The sequence below is a fragment of the Sciurus vulgaris genome (genome assembly GCF_902686455.1).
Source record: "Sciurus vulgaris genome assembly, chromosome: 2".
Lineage (NCBI taxonomy): Eukaryota > Metazoa > Chordata > Mammalia > Rodentia > Sciuridae > Sciurus > Sciurus vulgaris.
Window position 1 is genome coordinate 181199093 of NC_136462.1, and position 16203 is coordinate 181215295.

Genomic DNA, 16203 nt, shown 5'->3' on the forward strand with positions numbered 1-16203 from the left:
CTGAGGGTCTCACTAAGTTGCTGAGGCTAGTCTTAAACATGCAATCCTCCTGTCTCAGTCTCCCAAGTTGCCAGGATTACGAGTGTGCTTCATAGTACCTGGCACTACTGGTCTGATTTCTATCACCAGAGTTTAGTTTGTTTATTTTAGAATTTCAAATACATACAATCAGAATTTATATGAAAAAAGAAAGGTAGGGAAGGTAGAAAGGGGGAAGAGGGCATCTCTGCAATAGGGTCCTTGGGGCACGCCCCTATCTTCCACCCTCACACTTACCTCAGCTACCATCTCCAGTGTGAGGTTGCCACCATTGTAGAAGGCAGCAGGGCCAGAAGTGCCAAGTGCATCCAGCACCTCTGCCAGATCTGGACGACGCATCAGTGAGCCAGGCAGTGGTGGGTGGCCCAATGGCAGGAACGTCTCTAGGAAGCGCTCAGATGCATTGGGAGGCAGCTGCTCAGCCAAGGCCCGGGCTGGGGGCAGGGATGGAAGGCTGGGCAGGGAGTGCCAGGACTGGGCCAGATGATTGAGATGATAATAGACGGGGTGCATGAGGGCTAAGTGGCTGGCCCTAAGTGTTCTGGTCCCCCAGGAGCCTGTTATAGGGGAGGATCTGCCTTTCTCAGATTCCCTCATTTGAAGCCTCTCCAGGTGAGGGTGGGATGGGAAATGGAAGAAGACTGAGGAACAAACTGAAAGAGAGGTCCCCCCAATCAACTGTGTGCCTTCCCCCCAACCCCCAGACCCCACTGACCTAGATCATGGGTCACGTTGAAGCCATCTTGGGCCACAGCTGCTGCGAAGGCCAGGACTTGGGACCATGGCAGCCTGGGGGGGCCGGAGAGCAGGGGGTGGAGGAGGTCCTGGGGGGAGGAGGAGGGGTCCTGGGGGAAGGGGGGTTCCTGGGAAGGAGAGTCCTGGCAAGGGAAGGGGATATTAGGAGGGGGAGTTGGGAAGGGAAGACTCAAGGAAGAAAGGAGAAGGCCACCCAAGGAGAGATGCAGGCAGGGGCCCCTGGTCCCCAGGTGAGGGTCATTACCTGCCATAGAGCTGATGAGCTTCATGTAGCCCCTTCACCATTCCGGGGACCCCCACCAAGAGCCCAGGCTGGGCAAGGCGGGCAGGCGAGGGAGAGAGGAGACCAGGTCACTGGAAGGGGGGGGCTGGGCTGAACTCTGCAGAGCCCCAAGCCAGGAATGGCTGGCACAGGGGAGAGACACAGGCCAAGTATCCCAGGAGAGGGACAAGCTTTCCCCCACAGGTATCCCTCCCATCTCCCTGACTTTCTATAGGCAAATGCAGAAAGACCTTTATCCATCATAGTTGAGGGATTTAATAAATTAAGCAAACCCCATTAAGAGCCAGGACAGAACCAAGTTAGATAGAAATCTGTCCACACTGGATTATACCTACCCTTGTCTTTTAAAATGGTGGACAAAAGACCTTCATTTAACCAATTCATTTTCACACTATTAGTGCTCTGAGTTGTGAGAACTCAGGAATCTGTTTGGCTTTTGCCACTGCACTAAATACCTACTTTTCCAAGATATTCTGTTTCCTCTTTTGCTCCTATTGGACAGTAGATTTGCCTCTACCTGGTAAGAGCAGTTCCTCTTACTTATTCAACATGATGTAGGCTGGGAAAGTTATAGTCATCGGGCTCAGAGGGAGATATACGAGTGTTTTGTTTGATTGTTTTGCAGTATTGGGGATTGAACCCAGGGCCTCCCACATGCTAGTCAAGAGCTCTACCACAGAGCTACATCCCCAGCCCCTTTCTTATTTAGAGACAGGGTCTCACTAAATTTTCAAGGCTGGCTTTGAATTTTTGATCCTCCTGCCCCAGCCTCCCTCGTAGCTGAAATTACAGGCATGCATCTCCATGCCTGAGGTATAAGTTTTAGCACAGCAACTCTGTGACATCTCAGGATACTCAGTGGCTTTATTTTCCTTTTCCTGTGTTCCAGACAGGTAAGATTATCAGAGAAGTAAGATGTTGCAGTATTACCTGCTAATCAACCATCCAGAATTTTGGTTCATTATTTTAATTTATGGAGACTGCCGGCCTTTCTATAGCCTAAGAGGATCCTGTTCAATTCTTTATCCTATCCCCGTGGTAAATACTCAGCAAATTAATGCTTGAGTTAGCAGAAGGGCAGTGAAGGGAGACCCCCTTGAGCCCTCTCTTCTCACCAGGGTCCCCACCTTGGTTTCCCAGGATCTCTGCAGGGCCTCTTCCCTGAGTGCCCCTGGCGCAGACTCCCGGAAATCAATTAGTTGGCTCTCATTTCGTCGGATGTCATGTACCAGCATTACACCCCCACTGGAGAGACACAGAAGGGAGGAAAGGGATTATAACATGCCATCTCTTTGAATCGTTAACCCGCCACCCTTCAGTCCTCAGGAGTGAGGGTTATAGGCACAGCATGTCATCCTGCGTCAGGTGTCTGAGTCCCCTCCCCAGCAGGGATTCAGAGACTCGGCTACCTTAGAAAGATAGGGAGTGAAATCAAGGGAGTGAGGGACCCAGGGTCCAAGGACTTCTTTTAGCTTGTTACTAGAGACTTTAATCCCTGCTTAGGGAAACCCAGAGACTGGGAGAGCAGATGTTTTGTCCCTGCCCCCACCCTAGACCAGAGTTGAACCTCTGCCAACTTCTGAACCTGCCTACTTGGTATCCCTCCCCCAGGACTGGATTATGTAAGGATAGACAGTGCAAAGCCAAAAGGAGAATTTCTTTGGTAGACCCTGGAGGACTGGTCTTGCAGGAATCAAGATGTGGACTTTGTTAGCATATTCCTTTTTTGTGGTTTATTTACATTTGAGACAGGGTGCAAATTTAAATGCCTGCAGCCAAGTAACAAAATCAGGAAAGCAGTACAGATAAACAATAGAAAGTGGTAGGAACTCTAGCAAGGTGGGTAGCACCTGCCTCACCATGGGGGACAGCTTCTACTAAGCTCTAGATAATTGTAGCCATATGGGAAAATGAACCCAGTGTTACCAGATCTTCAGATTGCTTAAGAGATGTTGGAAATTTAGATTTATTTAAAAATGAAAATTCTCAATCTTTTAACAACTGCAAACAAGTTTTAAAAAATTTGAGTGTGTAACAAGTCATTCTGTGTACTGTGTGACCCATGGGTGACCAGTTTATAACATCTGTTTTAAGAATTCTTAGCACAGAGTATATTTTTTGGAGGACAGAGGGTCCATAGCTTGCATTAAACTCACAGAGATTTGTGACCCTAAAGCATCACTGCCTTTACTGATGACAGGATACTTTACTGTGCACCTCACCTCATAATTTACAAGTTTCCTTTCCGTGTGTGTGTGCGCGTGCGCGCGCGCATGTGTGGTGTGTTGGGAGGAAGCTCCTGAAATGCCTCCAGATTCTCCATATGGTAGCTTTGCCCTTCTGACTTCAGGCAGAAAAGAGTGAAATTTGGTATAGAAAGAAAAAATGCAGGGCTAGGGCTGTAGCTCAGTGGTAGAGTGCTTGCCTAGCACGTGTGAGGCACTGGGTTCCATCCTCAGCACCACATGAAAATAAATAAATAAAATAAAGGTATTGTGTCCATCTACAACTAAAAATTAAGAAAGGAAAAAAAAAAAAATGCAAGGAGTTGGGGCTCAGCTTTCCCTCTATTCAAACTGGAAGACTAACTCCATGAAGTCTACAGACTAAGAGACAAGAAGTAGTAGGCCAGGGTGACCAGGGCTGGGAGCTCCTTACCCGCCTAAGCCAGAACTATGTGGGGCCACGATTCCTAAACACAAGGCTGCTGCCACAGCTGCATCCACGGAAGATCCCTGTTTACTGAGCACCTCCATGCCCAGTGATGTGCATCGAGCAGCATCAGTCACCACAGCACCCTGCTGAAAGATCTGGGAGGGGAGAGGGGACTAGGAAGGGGCAGTAGGAGCCCTCCACCCACCTAAGGCACCTCCACTAACCCTGGAACCTCTACGGGGGCTGAGGGCTGCGGGATGCAAGCCTTGCCCTCTGCTGCCTGCGCCTCTTGTAGTTCCAGAGATTGAACTCCAGAGCGCTCTATCGCGGAGCTACAAAACCACCCCTTTTTATTTTTAGACCGGTCTCGCTTTTTTGCCCACATTGGCCTTGAACTTCAGGTTCACCTGCCTCAGCCTCCCGAGTGGATAGGATTAAAGACATTTGACACCACACCCTGCTCCTCTTGTCACCTTGACTCTTCTTTATGATCCCCACCTCATTACCCCAATGCCTCCTACTTGATGGAGTCTCTTCTTTGTTCTATCCCATTCCTGTCCCACAACTCTCCCTCCGGGACCTTCCTCGCCCAAGTCACCACCCTCTCCCCTTCCTATTTCCTGGCCCCCTTCCACCACTCAGTCATTCCTCAGTTCTAACGCCTCCCTCCCAAGCATTTCCTCACTCTCTCTTCCCCGGTGCCCTCTTTGCCCAAATGCCTCCCTCACCTGGGGGTCCCCGAAGTAGATCTGCATGACCAGAGCTACAGTAACGCCGGTAGCGAAGGTGAGGCAGGCGGTGACGATGACCGTAAGCCCATCCTGGCGGCAAGAGCACTCAGCCGCTGCCGCGGAAAATGGGTCCTTGCGCGTCTCTCGTAGCGGAGAGCCGTCCTGGCTGCCCATCTCCGACGACGACGAGGGCAGCCGCTGCAGTCGCGCCGACTTCAGGAAGGAATCCGGGTCTGCAGGCAAACCGGGCCGGGTCTGGGCGTCTCCTACCTGGCCCTGCCTAAGGTTCCCAGGCCCTCCCCTTGCCACACAAAGCCCACTGGCCAGCACTACTCGCCTTTGGTCTCCGGGACCACCCCAGGATTGGCAGGGACTGTGGTCCCTGGTTAGGAAGAGACAAAGACCCTCAATTGGGCAGCTGAGAGAGGCTGGGCCTCAGCACCCCTTCCTGACTAATACCTGGGTCAAATTTTCTGTGATCCGGAACCAGGACTGAGAATACTTTGGGAGAGGGGGTGGACCGGTTCAACCTCCCTGGAAACCAGATCCTGCCCCAGTTGGGGCCCAGCCTTCTATGCAAGGAGGCAGTTATCAGGCAGGACCCTAGTTTCCAACCTTGCTCCAGTTTTCTGCTTATTCAACAACTATGAAGAGCCTCCTATGTGTCTGGCCCTATGCTAGATGTAGGGGGAGAGGAAAAGAGGTTCCTGTCCTAGAGGGGTCCATGGACCAGTGGAGGAAAAGTGCAATAAACAAGTAAACAAAGCAATAATAATTACAAGTTGTAGCAGGTACTATGAAGAAAAATAAGGATGAAATAATACAGAATAGTGAGAGCAGGGTGGGCTGTGTCTCAGTGTTAGAGCACTTGCCCTGCCATGATAAGAGGTCTCAGGTTTGATCCCCAGCCCTGCAGAGAGAAAGAGAGAGAGAGAGAGAGAGAGAGAGAGAGAGAGAGAGAGAGAGAGAGAGAGAGAGAGAGAGAGAGATGGGGGGGGAGTGTATTGGTTGGAGGAAGATGTTACCTGGGGAAATCAGGGAAGAGAGGAGCTGGTGTTAAGCAGAGAACTGAGGGATAAGGAGTCTACTATGATTAGAGTACTGGGTTTGTATGTAGAGTGTTCCAGAAAGAGGAAGCAACAAGTCCCTAATGTGGGAATGAACTTGGTACATTAGAAAACAACATAAAATAAAACAAACAAATAAAAACCAAGGCCTGCGTGGCTCTGGGGTAGCAGGAAAGGGGAAAGTGTAATAAGGAGAGAGCATAGGCTCCATCAGTTGGGCCCTCCGTTTGCCTGAAAAACTTGGATTTTACTTTGTTGTTATAGAAGGTCACTGGAGAATTTTAAGCAAGAACATGAAGTTATCAGTTTTGTGATTTCAAATGATCCATCTGGGAACTGGGGACAAAGCTCAGCACTGCCTAGCACGTGTGAGGCCCTGGGTTCTATCCCCAGAAATGAAAAAAGAAAAAAAAAAAAAATCCCTCTGGCTGCTGTCTAGAGACTAGATTGGAGGATAGTAAGAATGGAGGCAGGGAAGAATTGAAAGCCACTTGCTTGCTGGGTGACTATGGACAAATCACTTCATATCATGGGCCTCACCTTCCTCATCCTGGTAACAGAACTAATCCCTAAGAAGTGGATGTGTGATATACACCAAGTGTACCATAGCCATAGAGTAGTTAAAAATTGTTGTTATTTCCATTCCTCTTCTACCTTGACCAGAGCTAAGACCCTCTTCTATCCCATAGTTCTCTCCTCTGAATGCTGTTGTCCTTGAACCCAAGTCTCTAAATGGTTGAAAGGTCCTGGATGTTTGTGTACAATAAAGAATAAGCTGGCACTTTGACCTTAACACCTTTCTATATTCACATTTTTAAAGTTTATTCAACCAATGATTTTTTTTTTTTTTTTTTTTTTTGAGGGGCAGAGTCTCACTATGTATTCCAAGTTGTGGGCTCAAGTGATCCTCCCCGCTCTGCCTCCTGAATAGCTGGGACTCCAGGTATGTTCCACCATTCCAAGGACTAGGAATATAACCCCTTTAAAAGTTTATGTTATCATATTAAAAACTGACTTATATTTTTCCTATCATGGGCTGGGCACAGTGTCTCACCGCCTGAAATCCCAGCAGCTTGGGAGGCTGAGATAGGAGGATCAAAGTCTGAGGCCAGCCTCAGAACTTAGCTAGGGCCTAAGCAACCTAGAAGACCCTGTCTCAAAAATGAAAAATAAAAAACAAGTTGGGGATGTGGTTCAGTGGTTGAATTCCCCTGGGTTCAATCCCTGCTATCAAAAAAAAAAAAAAAAAAAAAAGTACTATCATGGTTCATTGATCATTGAACCATGAATTAACATGATAAAATATTATACAAAATTAACATGATAAAAAAATTCAAGCTTCTTGACTTAGTGTTTAAGTTCCTCCATAATCCATATTCTTGTCTGTTATATAAATAAGAAATCACAAATATCAGCAAAATGCTGATCTAGGCAAGATGTTTTTAGAATTTATTTATAGGGATTACTTTTGGGAAAAGATACTACAAGTGGGAATAAGATGTGATGAAAGAATTTTTTGGGGCTGGGGATATAGTTCAGTTGGTATAGTGCTTGCCTCGCAAGCACAAGGCCCTGGGTTCGATCCCCAGTACTCAAAAAAAAAAAAAAAGAATTTTTTCTTTGAAAATTGTATCACTTACAAGTATGTCTTTTTAAACATCAAAACTTATGGGAGCTGGGAGTATACCTCAGTGGTAGAGTACTAAAGCTATTGTGTCAATCTACAACTAAAAATTTAAAAAAAATCAATACATATGTATTTTGAAATAAGAAGGGAAACTTACAGGGAAATAGGAATGGAGAAGGGCACTTCTACTTTTCCTTATTATTTTGTTTTTACATTACCCCTGCAATTTGTTTTTAAATTTTATTTTTTAAAAAAAGTTCATCTTCTGGGAGTCTGCCTCAGTTGATCATGCTTGCCTCTAGCCCCCAATATCAGCATCACAGAGTCTGCAAATAAAATTAGAATTCTTTCAACAAACAGATGTTAAATACTCACTGTGGGCACAGAACTCTCCTTGGACCTTAAAAGTGTCAAAAGAAGTTAGGCACATTAGTGCACACCTAAACCCCAGCAATTTGGGAGGCTGAGACAATGAAGATCATAAGTTTGAAACCAGCTTCTTCAATTTAGCAAGGCCCTAAGCAATTTATCAAAACCCTATCTCAAAAAAAAAAAAAAAAAAAAAAAAAAAAAAAAGAACTGGGGGTGTAGTTCAGTGATAGAGTAACCCTGAGTTCAAACCCTAGCACCCCCCAAAAGTGTCAAAAGAAGTGCAGGGAAGAGTTTTGAACATATATTTATTGATGTTGGCAATACCATCCACTTTGTATATATTCCCGCAATGAAGTGCCATGACTTTATGAAACAGACCTCATCTCCCTACTGTACAGATGAGGAAACTGAGGCTGTTTAAGGTCATAAAATTAATTAGGGAGGAATTCAAGAGACGTTATTACTCAAAGGACTCCTTTCTATTGCTCCTCATGGCATCAGGAGCTATTTCCACACTTAAAAACCAACCTTACAAGCTAATTTTAGTTGATATTTCTAGGTACTTGTCCTTCAATCTGTTTCTTCCAGTAAGAGATAAGAGCTCAGGAGATGAAGTTGATATGATCCCATCACAACTGGATCTATTTAAGACTATTCTATCAGTGCAGCATTGTTTTTCATCTATTCAGCAAAAAACATTTACTGAAAAAAAGAAAAAAGGAAAATAAAAAAATTACTGAGTACTTACTATATGTACTATGTAAATGCTGCAGCAATAACATCACTAATTTTACTGATATACAAGACATTGGGAAGAGATTAGTTTGGAACCAGAAGAAACAAGTCTCTTAGGAGAAGCATGATGAGTTTAATTTTGATTACTTCAAATTTGTGGGACCAAAAGGAGCTGCCTAGAGGACAGCTAGTCTAGTAGACATCCAATTTTTAGATGTTTAGATACCATTCCCCATTCAAATTTCTTTTAGAGAACACCCTCTTCATTCCCTCAGCCAACTCCCTCATCCTTGACCAGAGTTAAGTATATGACTCAGGTCTTGCCAATCAGAACAGTTATCTCTATATCAGACCAATAAGACTCAAACTTTGTTTTTTGGTTAGTTTTTTGTTGTTTTTGTTTGTTTGAGGCAGATTATCACTAAATTGACGGGATTATAGGTGTACACCACCATGACTGGCCAAACTTTGTTCTTTTGCTAGAACTATTGGGAATCAGAAAAGCCCTCTTTCTGCATAGGTTGCTAGATTGGTAGAATGTAAGCCTATAGCTGGTGGGGGCATCTTTTCCCCAACAACATGGGAGGTTTCTTGATTATACCCACAAAAACAAAGGCAGAGAAGAGATGAAATTTTCTTTTTTATTCTTGCAGCAGGATCTTGCTATGTTGTCCAGGTTGGTCTGGAACTCCTGAGCCCTAGTGATTCTCCCACTTCAGCTTCCTAAGTAGTTGGGACTACAGATGTGTGCCACCATACCAGAGCTAAATTAATTAATTCTGTATTTTGTTTTTGTTTCTATTTTTGTGGTACTGGGGATTGAACCCAGGGGCACTCTACAACTGAGTTATATCCCCAGCCTGTTTCATTCCTCATTTTGAGTCAGAGTCTTGATAAATTGCCAAGTCTTGAACTTACAGTCCTTTTGCCTCAGGCTCTTAAATCACTGGGATTACAGGCATTGCTACTATGTCCAGCCTAATTAATCCCTATTTAGGACACTTTGATCCATCTATGTGTAAAGCCCCATGCTCCTGGACTTTCCAGTTATGCTATCCAATAAAATGATTTTTTTAGATGTAACTATTTTAACTGAGTCTATAACAAAAGAACCTTGAAAAGAGCGAATTATGTGAGTCCATAATCCAGAAGACAGATCTTGGTTAGAGACTGAGGTCATCTCTGGTTTGCTTACTCCCATAAGGGGAGAATCACTAAAGATTTTTGAACCAGGGGTTACATGACCAGAAGTACAGGATGGTGGATGGATTGGGGTGAGGGCATATGTAGGAAGAGTAGCTACAAATCTGAGTAATATAGGTATGAGAGGTTGGTGGCTTAGTCCAGTGATGATGACAGGATGGTGATATAGAATTTGGAAAATACTTAGGACAGGGAGAGCACTTGATCAGCTTTTGGAGGTGAGAGGAAAAGAGGGAGTCCAGGGTGAATCTTGGAGAATGGCTAAATGGCAGTGTTTTTTTTTTTTTTTTTTTTTTTTTTTTTTTTTTTGTGGTACCGGGGATCAAACCCAGGGCCTTGTGCTTGCAAGGCATGAGCTATCTACCCAGCCCCTAAATGGCAGTGTTAATTGAGAATGACATTGGAGAAGAGCAGGAGTATGGGGAAGAGATGATGAGTTCAGCATAGAATAAGTTCAAGATGAGGCACTTGCAAGATTATTTAGAGGCTGATGCCTGGGAGAGGGAGGCACACGTGGGCTTGGAGCACAGAAAAAAGAAAGGAGAGTATTTCCAACCTTGGAGTGGTCATTGACTAGCTTTGTTTTCCAGAAGGACTGCCGTGGGATGCCTGGCACTTGGTTTTGGGGAGTGGCAGGGTAGTCAGGCACAACCAAGGTCCTAGCTAAGAAGATGGGGCAGTGCCACTAGGTGGCACCACTAGGTTGAGAAAATAGGAGGCCATGTTAGTCAGCATGCTGGTCTAGCTGGAAGAAAGAAGCCTTGGAACTTGGAAGCAGGGCTAGGTGACATGGTACAGAAACACTTATACCAATATGATGGCAACATCCTTGGTATCTACATGACAGGTCTCTGGGAACCTTGGTGTACAACCTCATCATAAAGTTTACATTTCCAGAAGCTCAGATGACCAAGGTGAGGACACAGCCTGTACTGACACTCCAAGATATTCCCCAAGGTTTTGGAACTTCCTTCCCTGCCATTCTTTCATCCAGAAATCTTTTATTAATGTATTCATTCAATAATTATTTATTGAGTGCCCAACTCTGCTGGATGCTGGAGTGATTAAAACAATCGTGATCCCTGCCTGCCCTCAGACATGGAATAATCATATCATTGCAGAAACAAATAATTGAAGGCTTTTAAAATGCTAAGATATTTGTGGGGGCAGGAGGAGAAAACAAATCAAGGGGGTCCAGTCTTTGGGTTAGAAGAAACTGCCATTCTTTGTGGAGCTGGAAGAGGAATCTAAGGCCCAGTACAGGGGAGATATGCCTGTTGTAACACAGTGAGTTGGAGCAACGCAAGGACCAGAAGCATTGCTCCTGACTTCTAAATGAAAGACCTGGCTTCAGGCTGGTATCCACCAAGCCACATCTTCCCACTCCTCTCCCTACTACCTCGTGATTCCAAAGCTACCCCCTCTGGGAAGGAAGTTTCAATCTGCAGTCCTGACATTTGATGCCCCCAATCCTCCACATCCCACTCTTACCATCCCCTCACCCCTACCACAGGTAGAGTACAGTCTAGTCAGATTGGTAGGGGATGTTGGTCAGGGTCAGATGACCAGAAAGCTGTGGAGGGGGTGAGATTTGGGGACTGTCAGACTGGGAACAGTATGGAAGAGCCAGACCAGGGAGGGACTGGGCCAGAGAAGCAGCCTCTGTCAGGGATGAGGCTCAAGTGCAGGCACTGGGAGGAAGAGAGGCAGAAGGATGCTCTAATGCCAGGAAGTGACGTTAAGGGAAAGAGGGCTGGGTGATGGAGGATGAGAAATGGAGGGGAGAATAGAGCTGGGCCACATGGATAGGACAGAGACCAGTAGGGAAGGAATGCTAGAGAGCTCTTCATCCCCAGGTTTCTCCCAAGCAGGGTCTTGTCCTTCCCTACCCTGAGTCCTTGCAGTTTCTGCAGAGGGCTCAGGACACAGTAAGATTCTGGAGATTGCTTCCTAGGGAGCTGGGTACCTTACTAACATCCCAGACAGATCTATGTCTCTTGAGGATGGAGTAATCCACAGGATGGAAAAGGCACTCTAGTCCCCAAGGACTTTGAGAGGTCATGCAGTCCATCCCCCTGTCTCCCAATACCCAGAACTCCCAGACAGAGGGGAATCATATTCTCTTTACCCCTCCCTGGACATGAAGAGATTCTCAGCTTCTCCCCAGACTCTCTGCTTTCCATAATCCCTGGTCATGGGGAAGTTCTTAAAACCTAGATTCTATCCCTCCTGCTGCAGTTTCTGAGTTGGTTTCTTCTATCCTGTCCTCTGTGGCTAGAGAAAAGCCTTTTACTGGGTGATCACAGCTGTTCTTTAGGATCTCCCCTCCAACATTCCTTCCTTGTTGGTTGGTTCTTCCCAAGAGGTAATCCCAATCCCTCCTACTGCAGTCCCTGGCATCAGCTCCCTTGTCGCATCCTATGCCTCCAAGGCAGAAATGCACCTCCTTCCTCACTAGATAATTAACAGACAGGGAGAGAGAAGAGGTCCAGGAGGATGGGGGTCCAGGGAATGAACTAAGGATATGGAGGCTGGAGGTGGATGTTCAACACAGATGAAGGAGGACCGGGGACTTCTCACGGGTGGACAGGGACGGGGCAAATGGGCCTCACCGGTATCGGGGTCTCCCAGGAAGGCGTCCTCGTCCTTGCGACCCCTCAGCGGAGCCACGGGCGCCGGCTCATCCTCCGGCAGCCGCGGGAAGCTGGTGATGCTCATGTAGTCCACTGGCGAGTAGGCGCCCAGGGCGCTCTCCTGGCTGGCCTCGCTCTCTGCCGCCATCCTCACTTGCACCCCCCAGCAGCGCAGCGCCTGCCGGAAGTGGCTGCGGCGGGGGCTGGGGGGAGTGCGAGGGCGGAGGGCGGGGCCTGGGACCTGGACAACCGGGAGGGGGCGCCCCCTCCCTTGGCAGTGTCCCGGTCTGACCAGCCCCCGCCTGCTTAGAGCTGTCATCCTGCCGTGGGGACGCAGGTGCAGGTGGATGAAGAGCCGCGAGGGCGGTGGAGCACTGGGGGAGAGAGCGCTGGAATTGTGACCACAGTGGGCTCAGGGACTTCAGGCAACTCCAGGTTCAAACCCCTTTCTCCTTACAATCTGAATCCAGCTAGTATCCTCCTCAGACCCATACTCTTTCCTGGGACCACAGACCCTTTCACTGACTGCAAACCCTTCTTCGACCCCAGATTCTGCTTCTGGGGTCGAACTCTTTGGGCCCCCAAACTCTCCTTGAACTCCAAGATTCTCCTCCTCCGATCTCAGACTACTCCTCCCACCCTCGACCTCTCTTCAACCTCCAGGGTTCTTCACCCCACCCCCAGACACCTTTAAAATCCCAGGCCCTAATTCATCCCCAGACCACTTTTTCACCTACCGACCCTCCTTGGATACAGGACTTCAGATCCCGTCCTGCACAATGACACTTGTCAGATTCTTCTTCCCAACCACAACACTTCTGGATCCCCTGATGGATCAGTGTAAGAGATTGATCCTCAAACGTTAGTATGAGGATCTTTGAAAGCAAACCCTAGATTCTACTCAATAGATCATGATTCATTCAGTAGACTGGAATGAGGTCTTTGGAACCTGAATATCTACAATCATTTAAAGAGTTTTTGATGTGGTTCTTTTGAGAAATAATGGTGGCTTGGTAGGGCTGGTGGGATGAAGAAGATAAAAAGTTTCAGTAGTCTAGATTCTATTCATGGCACTACTGCTCACAAATTTTGTGATCTTGGGTAAGACAATCTCCTTAAGTATCAGTTTTCTTATCTGTAAAATGGAAAGGATAATAATATCCCTCTTAGACAGTTTTCATGAGGATTAAATAAGGGATGGAAGGTGATATTTTGTGTAGGACTTAGCACCTACTCAATAAATGCCATCATCATCATCATTATCATCATCTTCATCATCTTTATCTTGTGAATTCTCATCCCACCCAAACCCATTCATTTCCCTACTGTCAGGAATTCCAACCAGATCACAACTTGGTCTACTTCCCCATCTCCAAGGATGGGGGAGGCCTCCTTTATGAGGTCTTTATTCCAAACTATTATGCAGCCCACAGGCAGAGGCAAGGGGCCATTAAGCCCCTGGACACATTTCCCCTCCTTCTCCAACCCCAGACTTCAGGCCCAGTTTGGACACAGCAGCTGCAGTGCCACTATAGACAGGAGGGGGCAGCAGTGGGTGGAGCTGCGGTAGGTTTGGGAGAAAGGCTTGGGAGAGGGTAGGAGAGAGTGGGAGAGGGTAGGAGAGAGTGGGACATCCGTTTAGAGCTTGGTTGTGTGTGTGAGGCTCTTATCTTCTGAATGAGGTCAGTAGAGCCTATTACACTACAGAGGACTGATCCTCTCAGTGAGACCTAAATAATGCCTGTGCCCCCCAGTGATGTTCACTCCTTCAGCATTGTTGGAGGCCCTTCAGTGAGGTTTGAATCCTTTCACTGAGGTCCAAATCTCCTTAGTGAAGTCTGCCTCCTCTGTATCTCCTAGGGGGAAATCTGTGTCCCTTTGGTAGGGTCAGTGCCCTTCAATGCTATTCATATCCTATTAGAAGGGCCCAGAGTCCCTCTATAGGATCTAAGACACTCCAGCAAGATCTGTGCTCCTTCAGTGGAGTCTATGTATGTTAAGCAAAGCATATGTCCCTCCAATTGGATTGATGCCTCCTCAGTGAAATATCTGTCCCTTCATTGGGGTTGATGTCTAGTCTACAAGTTCTGTATGCCTTCACTGGACGCTGAATTCCTCCCTTCAAGACTTGGTAGGCGCTGGATCATATGTGTGACCATTGGTAGATGTTTTACAGCTTAGTGCATTCTGGACTTATGGTCAGCTGGACAAAGAACAGAGGAGGAGGGGTGAGGGAGGGCTAAATGGGGTCACAAGTTCTATGTAGGCACCAGGAGGCAGGGACTGCCTGCTTTAGACCTCTGAATCATTCTTGGAATTAAATATTTAAGTGTATTTATTGCATTGACAGCCAGTCTCTGACTGACAGGTGGAGGGCCCTTCTTGTTGGTTAGCACAGGTAGGAGTTGGAGGATCCTGCCTGGCTTCTTTTTTCTGGGTGAAGAGAATAGAGGGAAACCAGAGGTAACTGAGCTCAAGTTGTGGCAAGTAGGTGTCCCTTGGTGAAATAAAGAAATTGGAAAGCAAAGAATAGGTGAATTATCTCTCCTCTTTGCATAGATTGGCACTTTATAAACCTTAGCTTCAACCAGAGGGAATAAAAACAGATCTGAATGAGAGACCACAGGTATGGTGCTAATTTGGATGCTTTTTGCCACGACCTTGCGAAAGCTACTTCCCTTTCCTGAATTTACAATTTGTGCAATGAGTAGGTGGGTTTTTAAGCACAGACCAAAGGCTCCTCCTACACTTCTTCAGTTATAAGTCTTGTATTTTCGCTTATTTACCCAGTCTTTTACTGGGTAGAGATTTATGGCGGCAATGAAAATGGAAAATATGTCCTCAGAAGTAAGAGAAAATCAGAACTGGCCCCTGGATTAGCAGAGGGGGGAGGGGGTCCTGTACTGAGGGCCTTGACATCAAGGTCACAGAGTTTTTCTGGAGGGCGGAGTGGGATTATTTCTGAGAGTGGGGAACTTGGGAGAAAGTGTGTCACCTAGAAGGGACTGTATTCCACCTGGCTTTGCAACTTGGTGGAGCGACAATCAGGATTGTGCAATCACACTACAGGGCGACTCCATAACGGACTTGACCCAACTCCTCTCATTAGCCCAGCCCTTTCCCGCTGGAGCCCTGCCTTAACCCAACCCCCTAGCTGTCACTCCGAGACCCCAACTTGATCACTCCACGGCCCTGCCTCCTCTCCTGTCATATCCAGCCCGTCTACTCTGGATCACTCCATGAGCCCACCTCCTCTCCTGTCACGCCGGGCCCCGCCCCTCCCCTGTCATTCCATGGTTCCACCCTCTCTTCTGTCCCGCCCCTTCGCTTTCACTTTAGGTTCCCACCTCTTCCGGCAAGACAGCGACGCCCCTATCCTTCGATTTTTCCATAGCTCTGTCTTTGCTAACCTGGCCCCGCCCACAGTGCCCCGCCCCGCCATTACCGCCGGCGCAAGCCCCGCCCCCATCCACAGGCCACGCCCCTCGCCTAAGGCTCCGCCTCTAGGATCGGCCTGTTTTCCCCGCCCGGCCACCCGCGGCGACCGCGAAGGCAACCCGGGTGCTCGGAACTTGACGTGATGGGGCTTCCCGAGGAGCGGGGTCGGAACGGCAGTGGGAGCGGGGGCCGGGAGGAAGCTGGAGCCGGGGGCCGGGCACGGAGTTGGTCTCCGCCGCCCGAGGTCAGCCGTTCGGCGCACGTCCCCTCGCTGCAGCGCTACCGCGAGCTGCACCGGCGCTCTGTGGAGGAGCCGCGGGGTGAGGCTGGGCCCGGGCGAGCCTGGGGGGCGCCAGTGAGGAGAGGAGCAGGGGCTCCCTGGAGGGGTTGGGGGCTCTGTGAGGAGGTGGAGGTTCACTGACAGAAGGGCGGTTCTGTGAAGAGATGGAAAGGGGATTCCGGGGGGAGATGGTACGAGGAGCATGGGGGTGTTCTGCGAGCTGAGGGTTCCCTGGAAGTTGGGGAGTTCCTTGGGACTTGGCAGTTTTGTGAGGAGATGGGGTTCCGTGACGAAAGAGCAGAGGTTCCTCGAGGAGACTGGAAGAGGGGAGGTTTCGGTGAGGAGAGCGCAAGTTCCAGGAGGTGAGCAGAGGGGCTCCAAGGG

At 47.9% G+C, this 16203-nt stretch overlaps 2 protein-coding genes across 6 annotated transcripts in view; one reads left to right on the forward strand and one right to left on the reverse strand.

Moving 5' to 3' along the window:
• GGT7 (gamma-glutamyltransferase 7) overlaps nucleotides 1-15338 on the reverse strand; it is a 29154-nt gene extending 13816 nt beyond the window's left edge. The window contains exons 1-7 of one of the 4 annotated variants that reach the window (XM_079128193.1): nucleotides 12081-15338; nucleotides 4462-4697; nucleotides 3737-3888; nucleotides 2194-2323; nucleotides 1040-1107; nucleotides 755-828; nucleotides 277-473 (exon numbers count right to left, since the gene is read on the reverse strand). In XM_079128193.1, the coding sequence (XP_078984319.1) occupies nucleotides 277-473; nucleotides 755-828; nucleotides 1040-1107; nucleotides 2194-2323; nucleotides 3737-3888; nucleotides 4462-4697; nucleotides 12081-12420 (1197 nt within the window). In that variant the 5' untranslated portion in view covers nucleotides 12421-15338. Of the gene's footprint in view, nucleotides 1-276; nucleotides 474-754; nucleotides 829-1039; nucleotides 1201-2193; nucleotides 2324-3736; nucleotides 3889-4461; nucleotides 4698-12080 lie in introns of those variants that run through there. The other 3 variants (XM_079128194.1, XM_079128195.1, XM_079128196.1) reach the window with 3 other exon arrangements.
• Nucleotides 15339-15608: 270 nt separating this feature from the next.
• The window catches only part of ACSS2 (acyl-CoA synthetase short chain family member 2), a 45219-nt gene continuing 44624 nt past the window's right edge, over nucleotides 15609-16203 (forward strand). Inside the window, exon 1 of one of the 2 annotated variants that reach the window (XM_079128197.1) lies at nucleotides 15609-15859. In XM_079128197.1, the coding sequence (XP_078984323.1) occupies nucleotides 15682-15859 (178 nt within the window). In that variant the 5' untranslated portion in view covers nucleotides 15609-15681. The remainder of the gene's footprint in view (nucleotides 15860-16203) is intronic. The other variant, XM_079128198.1, reaches the window with a different exon arrangement.